Source organism: Ranitomeya imitator, chromosome 4 (assembly GCF_032444005.1).
Source record: "Ranitomeya imitator isolate aRanImi1 chromosome 4, aRanImi1.pri, whole genome shotgun sequence".
NCBI classification, from domain to species: domain Eukaryota; kingdom Metazoa; phylum Chordata; class Amphibia; order Anura; family Dendrobatidae; genus Ranitomeya; species Ranitomeya imitator.
Window position 1 is genome coordinate 353,914,735 of NC_091285.1, and position 23,267 is coordinate 353,938,001.

Genomic DNA, 23,267 nt, shown 5'->3' on the forward strand with positions numbered 1-23,267 from the left:
TGATTGATGTAGTGATTTTTTCAGGTAGATTTTGGAACCCAAATCAAGCTAAAAAAATAATAGGCTTTCTATGGCCCACAATTGGAGAGAGAGAGAGAGATGGCACACCCAGGAGTCAAGACTGGCACACAAGCAGAAAGGGCAATATTAATCTCCCACTGATTTGTTTTTTTTTTTTTTTTTTTTCAGGGAGACTTTAGGAAAAGAAAAAAATAGAATAAAATGATTTTTTCAGGAAGAATTTAGAAACCAAAGAAAATAAAATGATTTTTTCAGGGAGAATTTAGAAAACAAATAAAACAAAAAATGGCTTTCTATGGCCCACTGAGTGAGAGATGACGCACACAGGAGTCAGGAGTGGCACACAAGCCCAGAGGCCAATATTTATCTCCCACTGATTGATGTAGTGATTTTTTCAGGTAGATTTTGGAACCCAAATCAAGCTAAAAAAAATAATAGGCTTTCTATGGCCCACAATTGGAGAGAGAGAGAGAGATGGCACACCCAGGAGTCAAGACTGGCACACAAGCAGAAAGGGCAATATTAATCTCCCACTGATTTGTTTTTTTTTTGTTTTTTTTCAGGGAGACTTTAGGAAAAAAAAAATAGAATAAAATGATTTTTTCAGGAAGAATTTAGAAACCAAATAAAATAAAATGATTTTTTCAGGGAGAATTTAGAAAACAAATAAAACAAAAAAAGGCTTTCTATGGCCCACTGAGTGAGAGATAACGCACACAGGAGTCAGGAGTGGCACACAAGCCCAGAGGCCAATATTTATCTCCCACTGATTGATGTAGTGATTTTTTCAGGTAGATTTTGGAACCCAAATCAAGCTAAAAAAATAATAGGCTTTCTATGGTCCACAATTGGAGAGAGAGAGAGAGATGGCACACCCAGGAGTCAAGACTGGCACACAAGCAGAAAGGGCAATATTAATCTCCCACTGATTGTTTTTTTTTTGTTTTTTTTTCAGGGAGACTTTAGGAAAAAAAAAATAGAATAAAATGATTTTTTCAGGAAGAATTTAGAAACCAAAGAAAATAAAATGATTTTTTCAGGGAGAATTTAGAAAACAAATAAAACAAAAAAAGGCTTTCTATGGCCCACTGAGTGAGAGATGACGCACACAGGAGTCAGGAGTGGCACACAAGCCCAGAGGCCAATATTTATCGCCCACTGATTGATGTAGTGATTTTTTCAGGTAGATTTTGGAACCCAAATCAAGCTAAAAAAAATAATAGGCTTTCTATGGCCCACAATTGGAGAGAGAGAGAGAGATGGCACACCCAGGAGTCAAGACTGGCACACAAGCAGAAAGGGCAATATTAATCTCCCACTGATTTGTTTTTTTGTTTTTTTTTCAGGGAGACTTTAGGAAAAAAAAAATAGAATAAAATGATTTTTTCAGGAAGAATTTAGAAACCAAATAAAATAAAATGATTTTTTCAGGGAGAATTTAGAAAACAAATAAAACAAAAAAAGGCTTTCTATGGCCCACTGAGTGAGAGATGACGCACACAGGAGTCAGGAGTAGCACACAAGCCCAGAGGCCAATATTTATCTCCGACTGATTGATGTAGTGATTTTTTCAGGTAGATTTTGGAACCCAAATCAAGCTAAAAAAAATAATAGGCTTTCTATGGCCCACAATTGGAGAGAGAGAGAGAGATGGCACACCCAGGAGTCAAGACTGGCACACAAGCAGAAAGAGCAATATTAATCTCCCACTGATTTGTTTTTTGTTTTTTTTTTCAGGGAGACTTTAGGAAAAAAAAATAATAGAATAAAATGATTTTTTCAGGAAGAATTTAGAAACCAAATAAAATAAAATGATTTTTTCAGGGAGAATTTAGAAAACAAATAAAACAAAAAAAGGCTTTCTATGGCCCACTGAGTGAGAGATGACGCACACAGGAGTCAGGAGTGGCACACAAGCCCAGAGGCCAATATTTATCTCCCACTGATTGATGTAGTGATTTTTTCAGGTAGATTTTGGAACCCAAATCAAGCTAAAAAAATAATAGGCTTTCTATGGCCCACAATTGGATAGAGAGAGAGAGAGAGAGATGGCACACCCAGGAGTCAAGACTGGCACACAAGCAGAAAGGGCAATATTAATCTCCCACTGATTTGTTTTTTTTTTTTTTTTTTTCAGGGAGACTTTAGGAAAAAAAAATAATAGAATAAAATGATTTTTTCAGGAAGAATTTAGAAACCAAATAAAATAAAATGATTTTTTCAGGGAGAATTCAGAAAACAAATAAAACAAAAAAAGGCTTTCTATGGCCCACTGAGTGAGAGATGACGCACACAGGAGTCAGGAGTGGCACACAAGCCCAGAGGCCAATATTTATCTCCCACTGATTGATTTATTGATTTTTTCAGGTAGAATTTAGAACCCAAATCAACCAAAAACATAAATAGGCTTTCTATGGCCCACTATTTGTGAGAGAGATGGCACGCTCAGGACTGGCACACAAGCCCAGAGGCCAATATTAATCTCCCACTTTCTATTTTTTTTCAGGGAAAATTTATAAACCCAATAAAAAAAAAAAAATAGGCTTTCTATGGCCCACTATCTGAGAGAGAGAGATGGCACGCTTAGGACTGGCACACAAGCCCAAAGGCCAATATTAATCTCCCTTTTTTTTTCAGGGAGAATTTATAAAACCAAAAAAAAAAAAATAAATAGGCTTTCTATGGCCCACTATTTGTGAGAGAGATGGCACGCTCAGGACTGGCACACAAGCCCAGAGGCCAATATTAATCTCCCACTTTTTTTTTTTGTTCCAGGGAAAATTTATAAACCCAATAAAAAAAAAAATAAATAGGCTTTCTATGGCCCACTATCTGAGAGAGAGAGATGGCACGCTTAGGACTGGCACACAAGCCCAAAGGCCAATATTAATCTCCCACTGATTGATTTATTGATTTTTTCAGGTTGAATTTAGAACCCAAATAAAGCAAAAAAAAAAGAAATGGGCTTTCTATGGCCCACTGAGTGAGTGATGATGCACACAGGAGTCAGGAGTGGCACACAAGCCCTGAGGCCAATATTTTTCTCCCACTGATTGATGTAGTGATTTTTTCAGGTAGATTTTGTAACCCAAATCAAGCAAAAAAATAAATAGGCTTTCTATGGCCCACTGAGTGAGAGATGGCACACACAGGGATGGCACTCTAGCAGAAATGTCAATCTTAATCTCCCACAAAAAAAAAAAAAAAAAAAAAACAGGGAGTGTCCAACAATTACTATCTCCCTGCAGTAATCTCAGCCAGGTATGGCAGGCAGCAATAAGGAGTGGACTGATGCACAAATTAAATAAAAAGTGTGGACAAACAAAAAAGATAGCTGTGCAGAAAGGAAGGAACAAGAGGATTTGTGCTTTGAAAAAAGCAGTTGGTTTGCACAGCGGCGTACACACAGCAATGCAGCTATCAGGGAGCCTTCTAGGGCAGCCCAATGAGCTACAGCGCTGAGGGGGAAAAAAAAAAATGTAGCTTCCACTGTCCCTGCACACCGAAGGTGGTGTTGGGCAGTGGAAATCGCTACAGCACAAGCGGTTTGGTGGTTAATGGACCCTGCCTAACGCTATCCCTGCTTCTGACGAAGCGGCAGCAACCTCTCCCTAAGCTCAGATCAGCAGCAGTAACATGGCGGTCGGCGGGAACGCCCCTTTATAGCCCCTGTGACGCCGCAGACAGCAAGCTAATCACTGCAATGCCCTTCTCTAAGATGGTGGGGACCAGGACCTATGTCATCACGCTGCCCACACTCTGCGTTTACCTTCATTGGCTGAGAAATGGCGCTTTTCGCGTCATTGAAACGCGACTTTGGCGCGAAAGTCGCGTACCGCATGGCCGACCCCGCACAGGGGTCGGATCGGGTTTCATGAAACCCGACTTTGCCAAAAGTCGGCGACTTTTGAAAATGAACGACCCATTTCGCTCAACCCTAATCGGGAGCATGGACATCAGAGGCAAAAACCCAGGATTTATCTTCCTGAGCATAACCCTTCCATTTAACCAGATACTGGAGTTTCCGTCTAGAAACACGAGAATCCAAAATCTTCTCCACAATATACTCCAATTCCCCCTCCACCAAAATCGGGGCAGGAGGGTCAACAGATGGAACCATAGGTGCCACGTATCTCCGCAACAATGACCTATGGAATACGTTATGGATGGAAAAAGAATCTGGGAGGGTCAGACGAAAAGACACAGGATTAAGAACCTCAGAAATCCTATACGGACCAATAAAACGAGGTTTAAACTTAGGAGAGGAAACCTTCATAGGAATATAACGAGAAGATAACCAAACCAGATCCCCAACACGAAGTCGGGGACCCACACGGCGTCTGCGATTAGCGAAAAGTTGAGCCTTCTCCTGGGACAAGGTCAAATTGTCCACTACCTGAGTCCAAATCTGCTGCAACCTGTCCACCACAGTATCCACACCAGGACAGTCCGAAGACTCAACCTGTCCTGAAGAGAAACGAGGATGGAACCCAGAATTGCAGAAAAACGGTGAAACCAGGGTAGCCGAGCTGGCCCGATTATTAAGGGCGAACTCAGCCAAAGGCAAAAAGGACACCCAGTCATCCTGATCAGCAGAAACAAAACATCTCAGATATGTTTCCAAGGTCTGATTGGTTCGTTCGGTCTGGCCATTAGTCTGAGGATGGAAAGCCGAGGAAAAAGACAAGTCAATGCCCATCCTACCACAAAAGGCTCGCCAAAACCTCGAAACAAACTGGGAACCTCTGTCAGAAACAATATTCTCTGGAATGCCATGCAAACGAACCACATGCTGGAAGAACAAAGGCACCAAATCAGAGGAGAAAGGCAATTTAGACAAGGGTACCAGATGGACCATCTTAGAAAAGCGATCACAGACCACCCAAATGACTGACATCTTTTAAGAAACGGGAAGGTCAGAAATAAAATCCATAGAGATATGTGTCCAAGGCCTCTTCGGGACCGGCAAGGGCAAAAGCAACCCACTGGCACGAGAACAGCAGGGCTTAGCCCGAGCACAAATCCCACAGGACTGCACAAAAGTACGCACATCCCGCGACAGAGACGGCCACCAAAAGGATCTAGCCACTAACTCTCTGGTACCAAAGATTCCAGGATGACCAGCCAACACCGAACAATGAAGTTCAGAGATAACTCTATTCGTCCACCTATCAGGGACAAACAGTTTCTCCGCTGGGCAACGATCAGGTTTATTAGCCTGAAATTTTTGCAGCACCCGCCGCAAATCAGGGGAGATGGCAGACACAATTACTCCTTCCTTGAGGATACCCGCCGGCTCAGATAAACCCGGAGAGTCAGGCACAAAACTCCTAGACAGAGCATCCGCCTTCACATTTTTAGAGCCCGGAAGGTACGAAATCACAAAGTCAAAACGGGCAAAAAACAACGACCAACGAGCTAGGATTCAAGCGCTTGGCAGACTCGAGATAAGTCAAGTTCTTATGATCAGTCAATACCACCACGCGATGCTTAGCTCCTTCAAGCCAATGACGCCACTCCTCGAATGCCCACTTCATGGCCAGCAACTCTCGGTTGCCCACATCATAATTTCGCTCAGCAGGCGAAAACTTCCTGGAAAAGAAAGCGCATGGTTTCATCACTGAGCAATCAGAACCTCTCTGCGACAAAACAGCCCCTGCTCCAATCTCAGAAGCATCAACCTCGACCTGGAACGGAAGAGAAACATCTGGTTGACACAACACAGGGGCAGAAGAAAAACGACGCTTCAACTCTTGAAAAGCTTCCACAGCAGCAGAAGACCAATTGACCAAATCAGCACCCTTCTTGGTCAAATCGGTCAATGGTTTAGCAATACTAGAGAAATTGCAGATGAAGCGACGATAAAAATTAGCAAAGCCCAGGAACTTTTGCAGACTTTTCAGAGATGTCGGCTGAGTCCAATCATGGATGGCCTGGACCTTAACAGGATCCATCTCGATAGTAGAAGGGGAAAAGATGAACCCCAAAAATGAAACCTTCTGCACACCAAAGAGACACTTTGATCCCTTCACAAACAAAGAATTAGCACGCAGGACCTGAAAAACCGTTCTGACCTGTTTCACATGAGACTCCCAATCATCCGAGAAGATCAAAATGTCATCCAAGTACACAATCAGGAATTTATCCAGGTACTATCGGAAGATGTCATGCATAAAGGACTGAAACACTGATGGAGCATTGGCAAGTCCGAACGGCATCACTAGATAATCAAAATGACCCTGGGGCGTATTAAATGCAGTTTTCCATTCATCGCCTTGCTTAATTCGCACCAGATTATACGCACCACGAAGGTCTATCTTTGTGAACCAACTAGCCCCCTTAATCAGAGCAAACAGGTCAGATAACAATGGCAAGGGGTACTGAAATTTAACCGTGATCTTATTAAGAAGGCGGTAATCTATACAAGGTCTCAGCGAACCATCCTTCTTGGCTACAAAAAAGAACCCTGCTCCTAATGGCGACGATGACGGGCGAATATGCCCCTTCTCCAGGGATTCCTTCACATAACTGCGCATAGCGGTGTGCTCAGGTACGGATAAATTAAACAATCAACCTTTTGGGAATTTACTACCAGGAATCAAATTGATAGCACAATCACAATCCCTATGCGGAGGTAGGGTATCGGACTTGGGCTCATCAAATACATCCCGGTAATCAGACAAGAACTCTGGGACCTCAGAAGGGGTGAATGACGAAATTGACAGAAATGGAACATCACCATGTACCCCCTGACAACCCCAGCTGGACACCGACATGGATTTCCGATCTAATACTGGATTATGGACTTGTAGCCATGGCAACCCCAACACGACCACATCATGCAGATTATGCAACACCAGAAAGCGAATATCCTCCTGATGTGCAGGAACCATGCACATGGTCAGCTGGGTCCAGTACTGAGGCTTATTCTTGGCCAAAGGTGTAGCATCAATTCCTCTTAATGGAATAGGACACTGCAAGGGCTCCAAGAAAAACCCACAACGCTTAGCATAATCCAAGTCCATCAAATTCAGGGCAGCGCCCGAATCCACAAACGCCATGACAGAATATGATGACAAAGAGCATATCAAGGTAACGGACAGAAGAAATTTTGACTGTACTGTACCAATGGTGGCAAACCTAGCGAACCGCTTAGAGCGCTTAGGACAATCAGAAATGGCATGAGTGGAATCACCACAGTAGAAACACAGACCATTCAAACGTCTGTGTTCATGCCGTTCAACTCTGGACAAAGTCCTATCGCACTGCATAGGCTTAGGTTTAATCTCAGGTAATACCGCCAAATGGTGCACAGCTTTACGCTCACGCAAGCGTCGACCGATCTGAATGGCCAAAGACATAGATTCATTCAGACCAGCAGGCATAGGAAATCCCACCATGACATCTTTAAGGGCTTCAGAGAGACCCTTTCTGAAAATCGCTGCGAGCGTAGCTTCATTCCATTGAGTGAGTACAGACCACTTTCTAAGTTTCTGACAGTATACCTCTATCTCATCCTGACCCTGACACAAAGCCAGAAAATTCTTCTCTGCCTGATCCACTGAATTAGGCTCATCGTACAGCAATCCGAGCGCCAGGAAAAACGCATCAATATTACCCAATGCAGGATCTCCCGGCGCAAGGGAAAATGCCCAGTCTTGAGGGTCCCCACGCAAAAAAGAAATAATAATTCTCACTTGTTGAGCTGGGTCACCAGAGGAGTGAGGTTTCAAGGCCAAAAACAGCTTGCAATTATTTTTGAAATTCATAAACTTGACTCTATCACCAAAAAACAAATCAGGAATAGGAATATTTGGTTCTAACATAGGCTTCTGAACCACCAAGTCTTGAATCTTTTGTACATTTATAACGAGATTATCCATTGAAGAGCACAGACCCTGAATATCCATGTCCACACCTGTGTCCTGAACCACCCAAATGTCTAGGGGAAAAAAAAGACAAAACACAGTGCAAAGGAAAAAAAATGGTCTCAGAACTTCTTTTTTCCCTCTATTGAGAAACATTAGTACTTCTGGCTTCCTGTACTGTTGTGATAGGCAATTCAGGAACACAATGTACATAGCGATCAGAGCACACACAGTGATCTGACAACAACCCAAAATAACAGAACAAGCTCTGAGACGTGGGAACTCTGTAGACCGCAATTCCTAATCCTCTCCAAACACAACTAGAGGCAGCTGTGGATTGCGCCTAACGCTCCCTATGCAACTCGGCACAGCCTGAGAAACTAACTAGCCTGAAGATAGAAAAATAAGCCTACCTTGCCTCAGAGAAATATCCCAAAGGAAAAGGCAGCCCCCCACATATAATGACTGTGAGTAAGATGAAAAGACAAACGTAGGGATGAAATAGATTCAGCAAAGAGAGGCCCGATATTCTAGACAGAACGAGGATAGGAAAGATAACTTTGCGGTCTACACAAAACCCTAAAGAAAACCACGCAAAGGGGGCAAAAAGACCCTCTGTACCGAACTAACAGCACGGAGGTACACCCCTTGCGTCCCAGAGCTTCCAGCAAAACAAATAGACAAGCTGGACAGAAAAAATAGCAACAAATAGCAAAGAAGCACTTAGCTATGCAGAGCAGCAGGCCACAGGAATGATCCAGAGAAACACAAGTCCAACACTGGAACATTGACAGGAAGCATGAATAAAAGCATTAGGTGGAGTTAAGTAGAGAACCAGCTAACGACCTCACCAGATCACCTGAGGGAGGAAACTCAGAAGCTGCAGTACCACTTTCCTCCACAAACGGAAGCTCCCAGAGAGAATCAGCCGAAGTACCACTTGTGACCACAGGAGTGAACTCTGCCACAGAATTCACAACAGGGAACACTCTCTCGTGGGCGGCGGTACTGGCACAGGGCCCCTCATATTACGACGGTGTGTCTGACGTTGGTTGTGCACCACCACCGTCAGAGACACTTCATTGTACTATGAGGGACCCTGTGCCAGTGCCGTTGCCCAAGAGTGGGCGGACCCACCTGTCCAGGCAAACGGCACTCGCACGGGTACTTGCACCAGTTGGTGACCACGGCCCTGTGGGGGGAGTCAGCCCATTTAGGGAGGTATAAAAATGGCCTATGTTGGACATTCAGCAGCTGCAAATGGAGGAATTGGAGCAGTCAGTAAGAGGAGGCCAAAAGCAAGACCTTTTTCCGGCATTCTATATGTCAGCAGGGTAAGGTGGGGCAAAATAATTTGAAATCCATGATTGGTTCATTTTAATGATGGTTAGATCATCTACATTCTGGGTAGCCAGACGTGTCCTTTTTTTCGGTCAGTATTGAACCAGCAGCACTGAAGACTCTTTCTGATAGCACACTAGCAGCTGGGCAATCGAGCTCCTGTAATGCATATTCTGCCAATTCAGGCCAGGTGTCTATTTTTGATGCCCAGTAATCAAAGGGGAATGAACTGTGAGGGAGAACATAAATAAGGGAGGAAAAATAGTTTGTAACCATACTGGACAAATGCTGTCTCCTGTCACTTTGAATCGATGCAGCAGTACCTGTCGTGTATGCGGTCGTTGCGAAATCACTCCACAACCTGGTCATAAAACCCCTCTGTCCAACGCCACTTCGGATTTGTGCCATGTTTCCCCCTATGGCTCGTGTGAGAACCATCACCGCCGCTGTGTGCTGGGAATGCCTGAACCAAACGGTCTACAAGAGTTGCTTGTTTGGTAGCGAATATTTGCTCAAGGTTCTCATGTGGCATGATATTTCGTAATCTTCCTTTATATCGTGGATCCAGGAGGCAGGCCAACCAGTAATCGTCATTGGTCATCATTTTGATAATGCGGGGGTCCCTTTTTAGGATACATAAGGCATAGTCAGCTATGTGGGCCAATGTTCCAGGTGTCATTTCACTGCTTGTGCTGGGTTGAGGAGCACTTTCTTGTAAATCAACATCACTTGTGTCCCACAAAAACCCTGTACCTGACTTTGCAACACCACCAGTTTCTATTGCCCCCTGAGAAGCATCCTCCTCCCATAAATATTCATCCCCATCCTCCTCCTCCTCCTCTTCATCCGCCACCTCGTCCAGGAGAGTTCCCTGAGCAGACAATGGCTGACTGTCATCAAGGCTTCCCTCCTCATCGGCTGCAGACACCTTCTCCTTAATGTGCGTCAAACTTTGCATCAGCAGACGCATTAATGGGATGCTCATGCTTATGATGGCGTCGTCTGCACTTACCAGCCGTGTGCATTCCTCAAAACACTGAAGGACTTGACAGAGGTCTTGTAGCTTCGACCACTGCACACCAGACAGCTCCGTGTGTGCCATCCAATTGCCTGCCCGTGTATGTGCATCCTCCCACAAATAAATTACAGCATGCATCTGTTCGCACAGCCTCTGAAGCATGTGCAGTGTGGAGTTCCACCTTGTTGCAACGTCGATTATTAGGCGGTGCTGGGGAAGATTCAGCGACCGCTGATGGTTCAGCATACGGCTGGAGTGTACGGGCGACCGGCGGATGTGCAAGCAAAGTCTTCGCACCTTCAGGAGCAGGGCTAACTCTGGATAAATTTTCAGGAAGCACTGCACCACCAGGTTCAAGATGTGAGCCAGGCAAGGTATGTGTTTCAGTTCTGAAAGGGCTATGGCAGCCATAAAATTCCTTCCGTTATCACTGACTACCTTGCCTGCCTCAAGATGTACACTGCCCAGCAATGACTGAGTTTCTTGCTGCAAGTACTGGGCCAGTACTTCTGCGGTGTGTTTGTGGTCGCCCAAACACTTCAATTGTAGCACAGCCTGCTGACGCTTACCACTAGCTGTTCGATAATGGGACACCTCGTGTGCAACACTGGCAGCTGCGGATGGAGTGGTTGTGCGACTGCGCTCTGTGGACGAGTTTTCGCTTCTGTAGGAGGAGGAGGAGGGGTGGCGAACGCCTGCAGCCAGCTGTTTCCTAGACCATGGGCTAGGCAGAACTGTCCCACTATGGCTGTCCCCTGTGGACCCTGCATCCACTGTTGTGAATTCTGCTCTTGGGCTCCCTCCGGTGGTTGTAAATGGCACTTTTTGTGCCACTTGTCTATGTTTCCTGGCTGGATTCACATCTCTGCTTGGATTCTCCTGGTTTCCTGACCAGTTCTGCAAAGATAAGTTCTGGCTTTGCTCATTTCAGTCCACATGTTGTAGACTTATTGTTCTGTGCATTCTATATTTGTCCAGCTTGTCAGTATGGATTATTTCTGTTAGCTGGAAGCTCTGGGAAGCAGATTTACCCTCCACACCTTTAGTCAGGTGTGGAGATTTTTGTAAACTCTGTGTGGATTGTTTTGTAGTTTTTATACTGACCGCACAGTATCCTTTCCTGTCCTATCTATCAAGCTAGACTGGCCTCCTATGCTAAAATCTGATTTCATTTCTGCGTATGTTATTTTCCCCTCCTCTCACCGTCAATATTTGTGAGGGGCTATCTTTCCTTTGGGGATTTTCTCTGAGGCAAGATAGGTTTCCTGTTTCCATCTTTAGGGGAAGTTAGATCTTAGGCTGTGCCGAGGGGTCTAGTGTTGTGAATTCTGTTGTTGGGCTCCCTCCTGTGGTCATGAATGGTACTTCGGCTGGTTCTGTCCATGGACTTCCTAATGTTGTGAATTCTGTTGTCGGGTTCCCTCCTGTGGTCATGAATGGTACTTCGGCTGGTTCTGTCCATGGACTTCCTCTGGTGGGTGTTTCTGAGTTTCCTTCCACAGGTGACGAGGTTAATTCGTTAGCTGGCTGCTCTATTTAACTCCACTTAGATCTTTGCTCCATGCCACCTGTCAATGTTCCAGTATTGGTCTTGTTCACTCCTGGATCGTTCTTGTGACCTGTCTTCCCAGCAGAAGCTAAGTTCCTGCTTGTATTATCTTTGGTTTGCTATTTTTCTGTCCAGCTTGCTATTTTTATTGTTGTCTTGCTTGCTGGAAGCTCTGATAACTTTGCACTGATCATTCGGATCTTGGTTAAAAAATTGCCACATTGCACTCTTCCTACTATGGAATACCTTTTCAGGCATTGCATGCTGTGCAACTTTCACCAGATGGCCACGCTGTCCTAAAACTGTTTTTGGTTTTGACAAACATTTTTCGCCAGATACGGGCCTGCCATATGAAAGCTTTTGCGATGTAGATGGCTCCTGCGGATCATCCTCCTCCGCTTCTGAGCTACTGGCAGCGGCACCCTCTTCCCCCAATGGCTGCCAATCTGGGTCAAGAACTGGGTCATCTATCACCTCCTCTTCAATGTCATGTGCACTTTCCTCTGTGTCACCGTGTAAGGTGCTATTGCGTTCGGGACGGAGCACCATAGTCTCAGCAGGGTCAGGTTCTGGCTCAGTACACTGCGAGGGCAATGTAGTGATCTGAGTCAATGGAACAGCATAATAATCTAGCTGTGGCTGTGCATCAGTGCACTCCATGTCCGAATCATCTTGTAATGGGCAGTTAACAATTTCCCTTTCTAACCCAGGCACGGTATGTGTAAAGAGCTCCATGGAGTAACCTGTAGTGTCGCGTGACGCATCCTTCACTTTTGGTTTGGGTGAAGGACACAAGGAAACGTCTTGTTCCTGACCGGGAGCATCAACTGATGACTCGCTGCTTTTATATTTGGAACTTTCTGAAGAGGAGGCAAAAGAGCTAGAGGTTGAGTCAGCAAGGAAAGCCAAAACTTTTTCCTGCTGCTCCGGCTTTAAAAGCTGTTTTCCTACTCCCAGAAAAGGGAGCCTTCGAGGCCTTGTGTAGTCAGACGATGACACTGGCTCAACACCTCCAGCCTTAGGTGCTATTGTGCTTTTGCCACTACCACCAGATGCACCATCATCACCACCACCATCAGTACCAGCTGGCAACCACCGCCCACGGGCTCTTCCACCAGATTTCATTTTTTGGAAAATCTAACCAAAACAACAACCATTATATGGTACTGTTAAACAAGGTAGAAGGTGTATATAAACTTGTTGAGAATTTAAATCTCTCTTTTCTTTTGGGAGACTGAACCAAAACTCAGGCCCAGTTATAGTGTATATAACAACGCAATCTAAGTGGCAGAAAGTGGCTGGCTGATATACGACAAACTAACAGGACTGAAGTATATCCACTTTGTGAGAATTAGAATCTCCCTTTTTTGGGGGGAGACTGAACCAAAACTCAGGCCCAGTTTATAAAACAACACAATGTAAGTGGCAGAAAGTGGCTGACTGATATACGACAAACTAACAAGACTGAAGTATATCCACTTTGTGAGAAATTGAATCTCCCTTTTTTTGGCAGAAAGTGGTTGGCTGACATACGACAAACTAACAGCACTGAAGTATATCCACTTTGTGAGAATTTGAATCTCTCTTTTTTGGGGGGAGACTGAACCAAAACTCAGGCCCAGTGTTTAAAACAACACAATGTAAGTGGCAGAAAGTGGCTGGAAGATATATGAAAAAATACAAGGACTGTAGTACAATTTCAATCTCCCTACAATGATCTCAGGAAAAGTATGGCAGCAATAAAAAGGACTGCTGCCCACAAAAGTGTGGACAAATAAGCAAAATAACTGTGCAGAAAGGAGCAACAGGATTTTTGCTTTTAAAAAAGCAGTTGGTTTCCACAGCAGCATGCAAGCAGCAATGCAGGTATCAGGGAGCCTTACAAGGCAGCCTAATAAGCTACAGAGATGATGCACAAAAATATAGCCTCCAATGTCTCTGCAAAAAAATAGTGGTGTTGGACAGTGGAAATAGCTACAGCACAAGCATTTTGGGGGTTAATCTTCCCTCCCTAACTTTATCCCTTCTTCTGATGAAGCTGCAGCAACCTCTCCCTATGCTAAGATTTGCAGAAGTAAGATGGCGGCCGGCGTGCACGCCCCTTTATAGTCACTGTGACACTGCAGAAAGCAAGCCAGTCACTGCCATGCCCTTCTCTAAGATGGTGGGGACCGTGACCTATGTCATCACGCTGCCCACACTGTGCGTCCTCCTTCATTGGCTGAAAAATGGCGCTGAAAGCGTCTTACGAAACGCGAGTTTTGCACGCAGATTGCCGACCTCATGGTTGATCCCACACTAGGATCGGGTCGGTTTTCATGAAACCCGTTTTTCCCGAAAGTCGTCGATTTTTTAATTTGTCCGATCCCTTTCGCTCAACCCTATTCTCCACCATTGTTTACTTTAGCTGCAGTTTTACATCTCTGTACGGTGGACCCCGGGTTGCGATCTTCTGAAGAGGCAGTTTGCATATTATATTTCCCAGAGGAGCATTGCACAGCAAAAGAGCTTCCTTACCTAGACAAGCTAGAGATGGTATGTCACTCTCCATAAGGAGAAACAATACCCCTTAGAACCCAGTCCAGAGCCTCTCACCTAGCCAAATTAGTTCTCATGCTTCGCACTGACGAGGGCCAACAGCCCAAAACACCATGTCTGTGAATTGAGATACTGATTTGGCTTTTATCCTAAGTCATATCGCATGACTCGTTTAAAGGGTTGATTGTGACTTGTAGGATCGCTACTTCCAACAGATGGCGCTATAGAGTTTAAGGAGAAACAATACCCCTTTAAAAAAATGAGCATTTAACTTTTTTTCACAAAATGTTTTAATTCAGATCCAATTTGTTTTATTTTACCCAGGGTAACAGGAGAAATTGGACATCAAAAGTTGTTGTTCAATTTGTCCTGAGTACGCTGATACCCCATATGTGGGGGTAAACCACTGTTTGAGCGCATGGCAGAGCTCGGAATGGAAGGAGCGCCGTATGACTTCAGTGCAAAATTGGCTGAAATTGAGATCGGACACCATGTTGCATTTCAAGAGCCCCTGATGCGCCTAAACAGTGGAAACCCCCCACAAGTGACCCCATTTTGGAAACTAGACCACCCAAGGAGCTTATCTACATGTGTGGTGAGCACTTTGAAGCCCCAATTGTTTCACTAAAGTTTATAATGTAGAGCCATGAAAATTAAAAAAGTCATTTTTTCATCAAAAATGATCTTTTAGCCCACATTTTTTTATTTTCCCAAGGGTATCTGGAGAAATTGGACTGCAAATGTTGTTGTGCAATTTGTCCTGAGTACGCTGATGGCCCATATGTGGGTGGCATCACCATTTGGGTGCATGGCAGAGCTCGGAAGTGAATGAGCGCTGTTTTAGAATGCAGACTTTGATGGAGTGGTCAGCGGGCATCAGTTGCATTTGCAGAGCCCCTGATGTACCTAAACAGTATAAACCCCCCACAATTGACCCCATATTGGAAACTAGAACCCCCAGCATTTTGTTCTGAGTATGCTCATACCCCACATGTGGGGGTAAACTTCTTTTTGGGCACATAGCAGAGCTCGGAAGGGAAGGAGCGCCGTTTGACTTTTCAGTGCAAAATTGGCTGGAATTGAGATTGCAAGCCATATTGCGTTTGGAGAGCCCCTGATGTACCTACAGTTGTGGCCAAAGGTATTGACACCCCTGCAATTCTGTCAGATAATACTCAGTTTCTTCCTGAAAATGATTGCAATCACAAATTCTTTGGTATTATTATCTTCATTTAATTTGTCTTAAATGAAAAAACACAAAAGAGAATGGAGCAAAAAGCAAAACATTGATCATTTCACACAAAACTCCAAAAATGGGCCAGACAAAAGTATTGGCACCCTCAGCCTAATACTTGGTTGCACAACCTTTAGCCAAAATACCTGTGACCAACCACTTCCGGTAACCATCAATGAGTTTCTTAAAATGCTCTGCTGGAATTTTAGACCATTCTTCTTTGGCAAACTGCTCCAGGTCCCTGATGTTTGAAGGGTGCCTTCTCCAAACTGCCATTTTTAGATCTCTCCACAGGTGTTCTATGGGATTCAGGTCTGGACTCATTGCTGGCCACCTTAGAAATCTCCAGTGCTTTCTCTCAAACCATTTTCTAGTGCTTTTTGAAGTGTGTTTTGGGTCATTGTCCTGCTGGAGGACCCATGACCTCTGAGGGAGACCCAGCTTTCTCACACTGAGCCCTACATTATGCTGCAAAATTTGTTGGTAGTCTTCAGACTTCATAATGCAAACGGTCTAGCAGTCCAGTGCCAGAGACAGCAAAGCAACCCCAAAACATCAGGGAACCTCCGCCATGTTTGACTGTAGGGACTGTGTTCTTTTCTTTGAATGCCTCTTTTTTTTCTCCTGTAAACTCTATGTTGATGCCTTTGCTCAAAAAGCTCTACTTTTGTCTCATCTGACCAGAGAACATTCTTCCACAATGTTTTAGGCTTTTTCAGGTAAGTTTTGGCAAACTCCAGCCTGGCTTTTTCATGTCTCAGGGTAAGAAGTGGGGTCTTCCTGGGTCTCCTACCATACAGTCCCTTTTCATTCAGATGCCGACAGATAGTACGGGTTGACACTGTTGTACCCTCGGACTGCAGGGCAGCTTGAACTTGTTTGGATGTTAGTCGAGGTTCTTTATCCAACATCCGCACAATCTTGCGTTGAAATCTCTTGACAATTTTTCTTTTCCGTCCACATCTAGGGAGGTTAGCCACAGTGCCAGGGGCTTTAAACTTCTTGATGACACTGTGCACGGTAGACACAGGAACATTCAGGTCTTTGGAGATGGACTTGTAGCCTTGAGATTGCTTATACTTCCTCACAATTTGGTTCCTCAAGTCCTCAGACAGTTCTTTGGTCTTCTTTCTTTTCTCCATGCTCAATATGGTACACACAAGGTCACAGGACAGGGGTTGAGTCAACTTTAATCCATGTCAACTGGCTGCAAGTGTGATTTAGTTATTGCCAACACCTGTTAGGTGCCACAGGTAAGTTACAGGTGCTGTTAATTACACAAATTAGAGAAGCATCACATGATTTTTCGAACAGTGCCAATACTTTTGTCCACCCTTTTTTATATTTGGTGTGGAATTATATCGAATTTGGCTTTAGGACATTTCTTTTTGTGTTTTTTCATTGAAGACAAATGAAATGAAGATAATAATACCAAAGAATTTGTGTTTGCACAGAAGAGCTCGGAAGAGATGGAGCACCATGCACCTTTTTCAATGCAGAATTGGCTGGAATTGAGATCGGATGTGCCTGATGTGCCTAGACAGTGGAAACTCCCCAATTCTAACTCCAACCCTAACCCTAAGACACCCCTAACCCTAATCCCAACCCTAACCATAACCCTATCCACACCCCTAACCCGAACACACGCCTAACCCTAATCCCATTCCGAACCACACCCCTAACCCTAGCACACCCCAAACCCTAAGCCTAACCCTAACCATAACCCTAACCACACCCCTAACTCTGACACACCACTAACCCTAATCTAATCCCAATCCTAATCCCAACCCTAACCCCAACCATAAACGTAATCCAAACTTTAACTCCAACTCTAGCCCCAACCCTAACCCTAACTTAAGCCCCAACCCTAACCCTGAATTTAGCCCCAACACTAACCCTAACTTCAGCCCCAAACCTAACTTTAACCCTAACCCTAATGGGAAAATGGAAATAAATACATATTTTGTATTTTATTATTTTTCCCTAACTAAGGGGGTGATAAAGGGGGTTTGATTTACTATTTATAGCGGGTTTGTATGTTTGGCAGCTGTCACACACTAAAAGATGCTTTTAATTGCAAAAAATAGTTTTTGCATCACCACATTTTGAGATCTATAATTTTTCCATATTTTGGTCCACGAGGTCATGTGTAGTCTTCTTTTTTGCAGGACAAGTTGAGGATTTTATTGGTACCATTTTCGGGCACATGACATTTTTTGATCACTTTTTATTCCGATTTTTGTGAGGCAAAATGAACAAAAACCATCAATTCATGAATTTCTTTTGGGGGGCATTTATATCGTTCCACATGTGGTAAAATTGATAAATCAGTTTGGTTCTTCAGGTCAGTATGATGACAGCGATACCTCATTTATATTTTTTATGTTTTTCCGCTTTTATACAATAAAAACTATTTTATATAAAAAATAATTATTTTTGCATCGCTTTATTCTGAGAGCTATAACCTTTTTATTTTTCCGGTGATGGAGCTATATGGTGGCTTGTTTTTTGTGGGACAAGATGATGTTTTAAGTGGTACCATCTTTTTGATTGCGTGTTATTCCACTTTTTGTTCAGTGGTATGATGATAAATAAAGCATTGTTTATTTGCCTTGATTTTTTTTTGTTAATGGTGTTCACTAAAGGGGTTAATTAGTGGTACAGTTTTATAGGTCGGGTTGTTACGGACACAGCCATGCTATAAATGTGTACTTTTATTGTTTAGATTTTTTTTATTCAACTATTTATTTATTGATAGAATAAATATTTATTTTTTATTATTTTTTTATTATTTTTTTAAAGATATTTTTACAATTATTACATTTTTTTTAATTCATTCTAACTTTTACACTGTGTCCCACTTTGGGACACTCATTTTGTGCAGGCTGATCACTTATATGTCATGCCGAACTGCATGCCATATAAGCTGTCAGCGCTGTGCAAACTGACCTCTGAGACTTCCTAATATGCACTGCACACGAAAGGAAGTCTCTCAGCTCTGGTAACCCGGATGTTGTCATGACTATGGGAGCGATCGTGATCCCACGTCATGCCGTGGGGTCTCCGATCCAAAGGCAGGCGGGCTGTAAGCCCCTTTGCTGGCTCAGGAACGCTGCAATCATGTTTGATTGCAGTGTTCTGGGGGTCAAAGTGCCGGGAGCTGTCCGTGACAGCTGGTGGCACTTAGGGCCGGATGTCAGCTGTGAGAATCAGCTGACACCCGGGATCGCGGCTGATTGCATTGGACGTACTAATCAATCCATGGTGGCAGAAAGGGGTTAAAATTATATCATGAAGTGTTTACCAAATATAACATAACATAATAATGCTTGCTTTTTATTAATGTTTATTTTATTATTTTCAGAATTTTCTTGTTCTTTATTTGAGCATTTATTTATATAACTTTGTGTTTATATATTACTATCCAATTCTATAAATCAGCATTTTACTAATATTATAAAATGTTTTTTCTCTTCTCAAAAATTCCTGAACATGACCAACATATAGGTTAAATATAACACAATGATGCATTTAAATGTAAATTTAATATTTTTATGCTTTATAAAATCTTGGAAAAGCTTATATTAATCTTTCTTACAATCAGCATTACTAATTGTTTAAATATTGCAGTGACGGTATGTTCACTCATCACAGATTTGGCTATGGCAAATATGCTATGGTGTAGTGTAGAAATCTGCAGCTTAAATCTAAGTACTATCATAGTTGTGCCTCAGATGTGCACCTGGACACTTCTGAATACCATACTCATAGGGGCAAACATGGTGGGGCCAAGCAACTGGATTTTTCTTGTAGAGTCTATGGAAGGAAATGGCATGCTCATTTTCATCTGCCTCTTCCTCACAAAAAAATACCTGCCAGATATTTTTTCCTGGGCCTTTCAAAAAGTGAGCATCTCTATCTATTTTGAGCTTCCTGGAGCTTACAATTTATTTTCAATAAAATCACTGACAACACCTGTAAAAAATAAAATTTATTTAGGTTAAATCTTAGTAATTCTCTACTTCCAGGCTGTGAGCCAGGATCTCCTTATTGTGTACAAACTGAATCAGGAGGTAAGTGTCATGAAAAATATAAAAGCTCCTCTTTGTAGCCTAAGCCCAATAAAATGACCATACAATTACACAGATCTACAAAAGTTGTTTTCACAAACAGTGACTTTTTGCACCATACTTTGACCTTTTTGCCTGACTTTTGGTGGATGATTTGGTGTCATTAGATTGGTTAGAAATGCTTTTTCATTGTAAAGAAGCAGAGAAAAACATTTCCTTCCATACTTTTCTCAAGACGGTGCTCTAGTGTATTGCAGAGATATTCTTGGACTGATGGAAAAATTTAACATGTGAGCGAATGGAGACTCTTTATTGATTCATCAAAAAAAGTGTTAAAGCTGCGCTACTGCATCATGGCACCAAGTATGCTTCAGTGACTGCAGAGCATTCTGTGCACTTTAAGGAAAGCTTTATTCTTAAGAAAGTTAACTACGAGGATCAAGAATGGTTATTATGTAGTAATCTGAAAGCTTTTTTTGCTCCTTTGGCAGCAAGGAGGATGCACAAAGTACCCATGCTTTTTGTGTGAATGGGACAGCCAGGAAAGGACTCACCACTGAAGCCAAAAAAGTTCTTTGCAACCTGGACAAGAGAACATAGTTGCAGAAAGTTTAATTGATCCCACTAAAGTTCTCCTGCCAAAATACAACATTAATCTTGGACTGATCAAGCAGTTTGTGAAAGCTCTATTGACAGAAGGAAAGAGTTTTAAGTACCTGTGTACCATATTTCAAACACTGTCTGAATCAAGGGGAATCTGTCACCCCGAAAATTGTATATGAGATAAGGCCACCATCATTAGGGGCTTATCTATAGCATTCTGTAATGCTGTAGAAAAGCCCCCGATGTAACATGAAAGGTAAGAAAAACAAGTTATATTATACTCACCCAGGGGCGGTCCCAGTGCGGTCCGGTCTGATGGGCGTGGTCCGGGTCCATTGCCTCCCATCTTCATGCAATGACGTCCTCTTCTTGTCTTCCTGCCGCAGCCCCGGCACAGGCGTACTTTGTCTGCCCTGTTGAGGGCAGAGCAAAGTATTGCAGGGCGCAGGAGCCGGGAAAGGTCAGAGAGGCCTACATTTTTGGCTACAATAACAAATTTTCTTATTTCATCTTGCTTGTATCTAATTTCGCGAACTTTCCTGCAAAATCCATACTTGGTTTCAAATACAAGTGTTTTTGAAAACGGGGCATAAGAAAACAATAATCAGTCATTGGATTTGAAACAATTTTCATAACCCTAAATTTTGCACATCTGTGTTATCATTTCATGATATGTTTTACTCTTGTAAAATACCACATATACTTGAGTATAAGCCGACCCAAGTAGAAGCTGAGGCACCTACTTTTCCACGGAAAACTGGGTAAGCTTATGGACTCGAGTATAAGCTGGGTATGCATTGTCCCCTCATCCCTGTCTTGCTCCCTCCATCGCTGTCCTGGTATGAATGCCTCCCCATCCCTGTCTCTGTCTGCATGTCTTGGTAAGAATGCCTCCCCATCCCTGTCTGCATTCTTCCCCTGTCTCTGTCATTGTATGCATGTCTCCCCCTTCCCTGTCCTGGTATGAGTGCTTTCTCATCGATGCCACTGTCTGTATGCCTCCCCTGTTCCGTCCCTGTAAGCATCCCTTTTTGTTCCGTCCATGTATTTATGCCTCCCCGTTCCATCCCTGTATGTATGCCTCCTTGTTCCGTCCATGTATTTATGCCTTCTCGCTCCATCCCTGTATGCATGCCTCCCCGTTCCATCCCTGTATGCATGCCTCCTTGTTCCATCCATGTATTTATGCCTCCCCGTTCCATCCTTGTATGCATGCCTCCCCGTTCCATCCTTGTATGCATGCCTCCCCGTTCCATCCCTGTATGCATGCCTCCCCAGTTCCATCCCTATATGCATGCCTCCCTCATTCCATCCCTGTATGCATGCCTCCTTATCCCCTATCCCTGTGTGCATTTTTCCTGTGGAAAAACAAAACAAAAACAAAACATCATACTCACCTACCTGTGCGCCCTGGGTGCTGGCACTGCATCTCATTCCGGCTGCTGGCGCCTGTCTGCATTACATTAAGGTGATTAATATGCGCTCCACGCCTATGGGAGTGGAGACGTGTCCATAGTCATCACCTAATGAGCGGTACCTGTTATGAATAGGTAATTCAGAACCACAATGGACCTTGAAGTTCAGAGCACACAAAGTGACCTGACAATAAGCAAAAAACATAGGACGAGCTCTGAGACGTGGGAACTCTGCTGACCGCAATCCCTAATCCTATCACACCACACTAGAGGTAGCCGTGGATTGCGCCTAACGCTCCCTATGCAACTCGGCACAGCCTGAGAAACTAGCTAGGCCTGAAGATAGAAAAATAAGCCTACCTTGCCTCAGAGAAATTCCCCAAAGGAAAAGGCAGCCCCCCACATATAATGACTGTGAGTTAAGATGAAAGTACAAACACAGAGATGAAATAGATTTAGCAAAGCGAGGCCCGACTTACTGAATAGACCGAGGATAGGAAAGATAGCTTTGCGGTCAACACAAAAACCTATAAAACAACCACGCAGAGGGGCAAAAAGACCCTCCCCACCGACTAACGGTACGGAGGTGCTCCCTCTGCGTCTCAGAGCTTCCAGCAAGCAAGAAAAACCAATAAAGCAAGCTGGACAGAAAATAAAGCAAACAAAAATAACACAAGCAGAACTTAGCTTATGCCGAGCAGACAGGCCACAGGAACGATCCAGGAGGAAGCAAGACCAATACTAGAACATTGACTGGAGGCCAGGATCAAAGCACTAGGTGGAGTTAAATAGAGCAGCACCTAACGACTTAACCTCATCACCTGAGGAAGGAAACTCAGAAGCCGCAGTACCACTTGTGACCACAGGAGGGAGCTCGACCACAGAATTCACAACAGTACCCCCCCCTTGAGGAGGGATCACCGAACCCTCACCAGAGCCCCCAGGCCGACCAGGATGAGCCATATGAAAGGCACGAACAAGATCGGCAGCATGGACATCAGAGGCAAAGACCCAGGAATTATCTTCCTGACCATAACCCTTCCACTTAACCAGATACTGGAGTTTCCGTCTCGAAACACGAGAATCCAAAATCTTCTCCACTATATACTCCAACTCCCCCTCCACCAAAACCGGGGCAGGAGGATCAACAGATGGAACCATAGGTGCCATGTATCTCCGCAACAATGACCTATGGAATACGTTATGGATGGAAAAAGAATCTGGAAGGGTCAAACGAAAAGACACAGGATTAAGAACCTCAGAAATCCTATACGGACCAATGAAACGAGGCTTAAACTTAGGAGAGGAAACCTTCATAGGAATAAAACGAGATGACAACCAAACCAAATCCCCAACACGAAGTCGGGGACCCACACAGCGTCTGCGATTAGCGAAACGTTGAGCCTTCTCCTGGGACAAGGTCAAATTGTCCACTACATGAGTCCAAATCCGCTGCAACCTGTCCACCACAGTATCCACACCAGGACAGTCCGAAGACTCAACCTGCCCTGAAGAGAGACGAGGATGGAACCCAGAATTGCAGAAAAACGGCGAAACCAAGGTAGCCGAGCTGGCCCGATTATTAACCCCTTAAGCCCCGAGGGTGGTTT

General features: G+C 43.8%; 1 protein-coding gene across 22 annotated transcripts in view; it reads left to right on the forward strand.

Annotated features, from left to right (window-relative positions):
- Positions 1-23,267, forward strand: part of LOC138676110 (mucin-19) — a 769,116-nt gene that overhangs the window by 579,794 nt on the left and 166,055 nt on the right. For 17 of the 22 annotated variants that reach the window (XM_069765013.1, XM_069765031.1, XM_069765027.1 and 14 more), the window contains one exon: positions 19,598-19,642. The exons of the other annotated variants lie outside the window; for them this stretch is intronic. In XM_069765013.1, the coding sequence (XP_069621114.1) occupies positions 19,598-19,642 (45 nt within the window). The remainder of the gene's footprint in view (positions 1-19,597; positions 19,643-23,267) is intronic. 22 annotated transcript variants of the gene reach the window in all.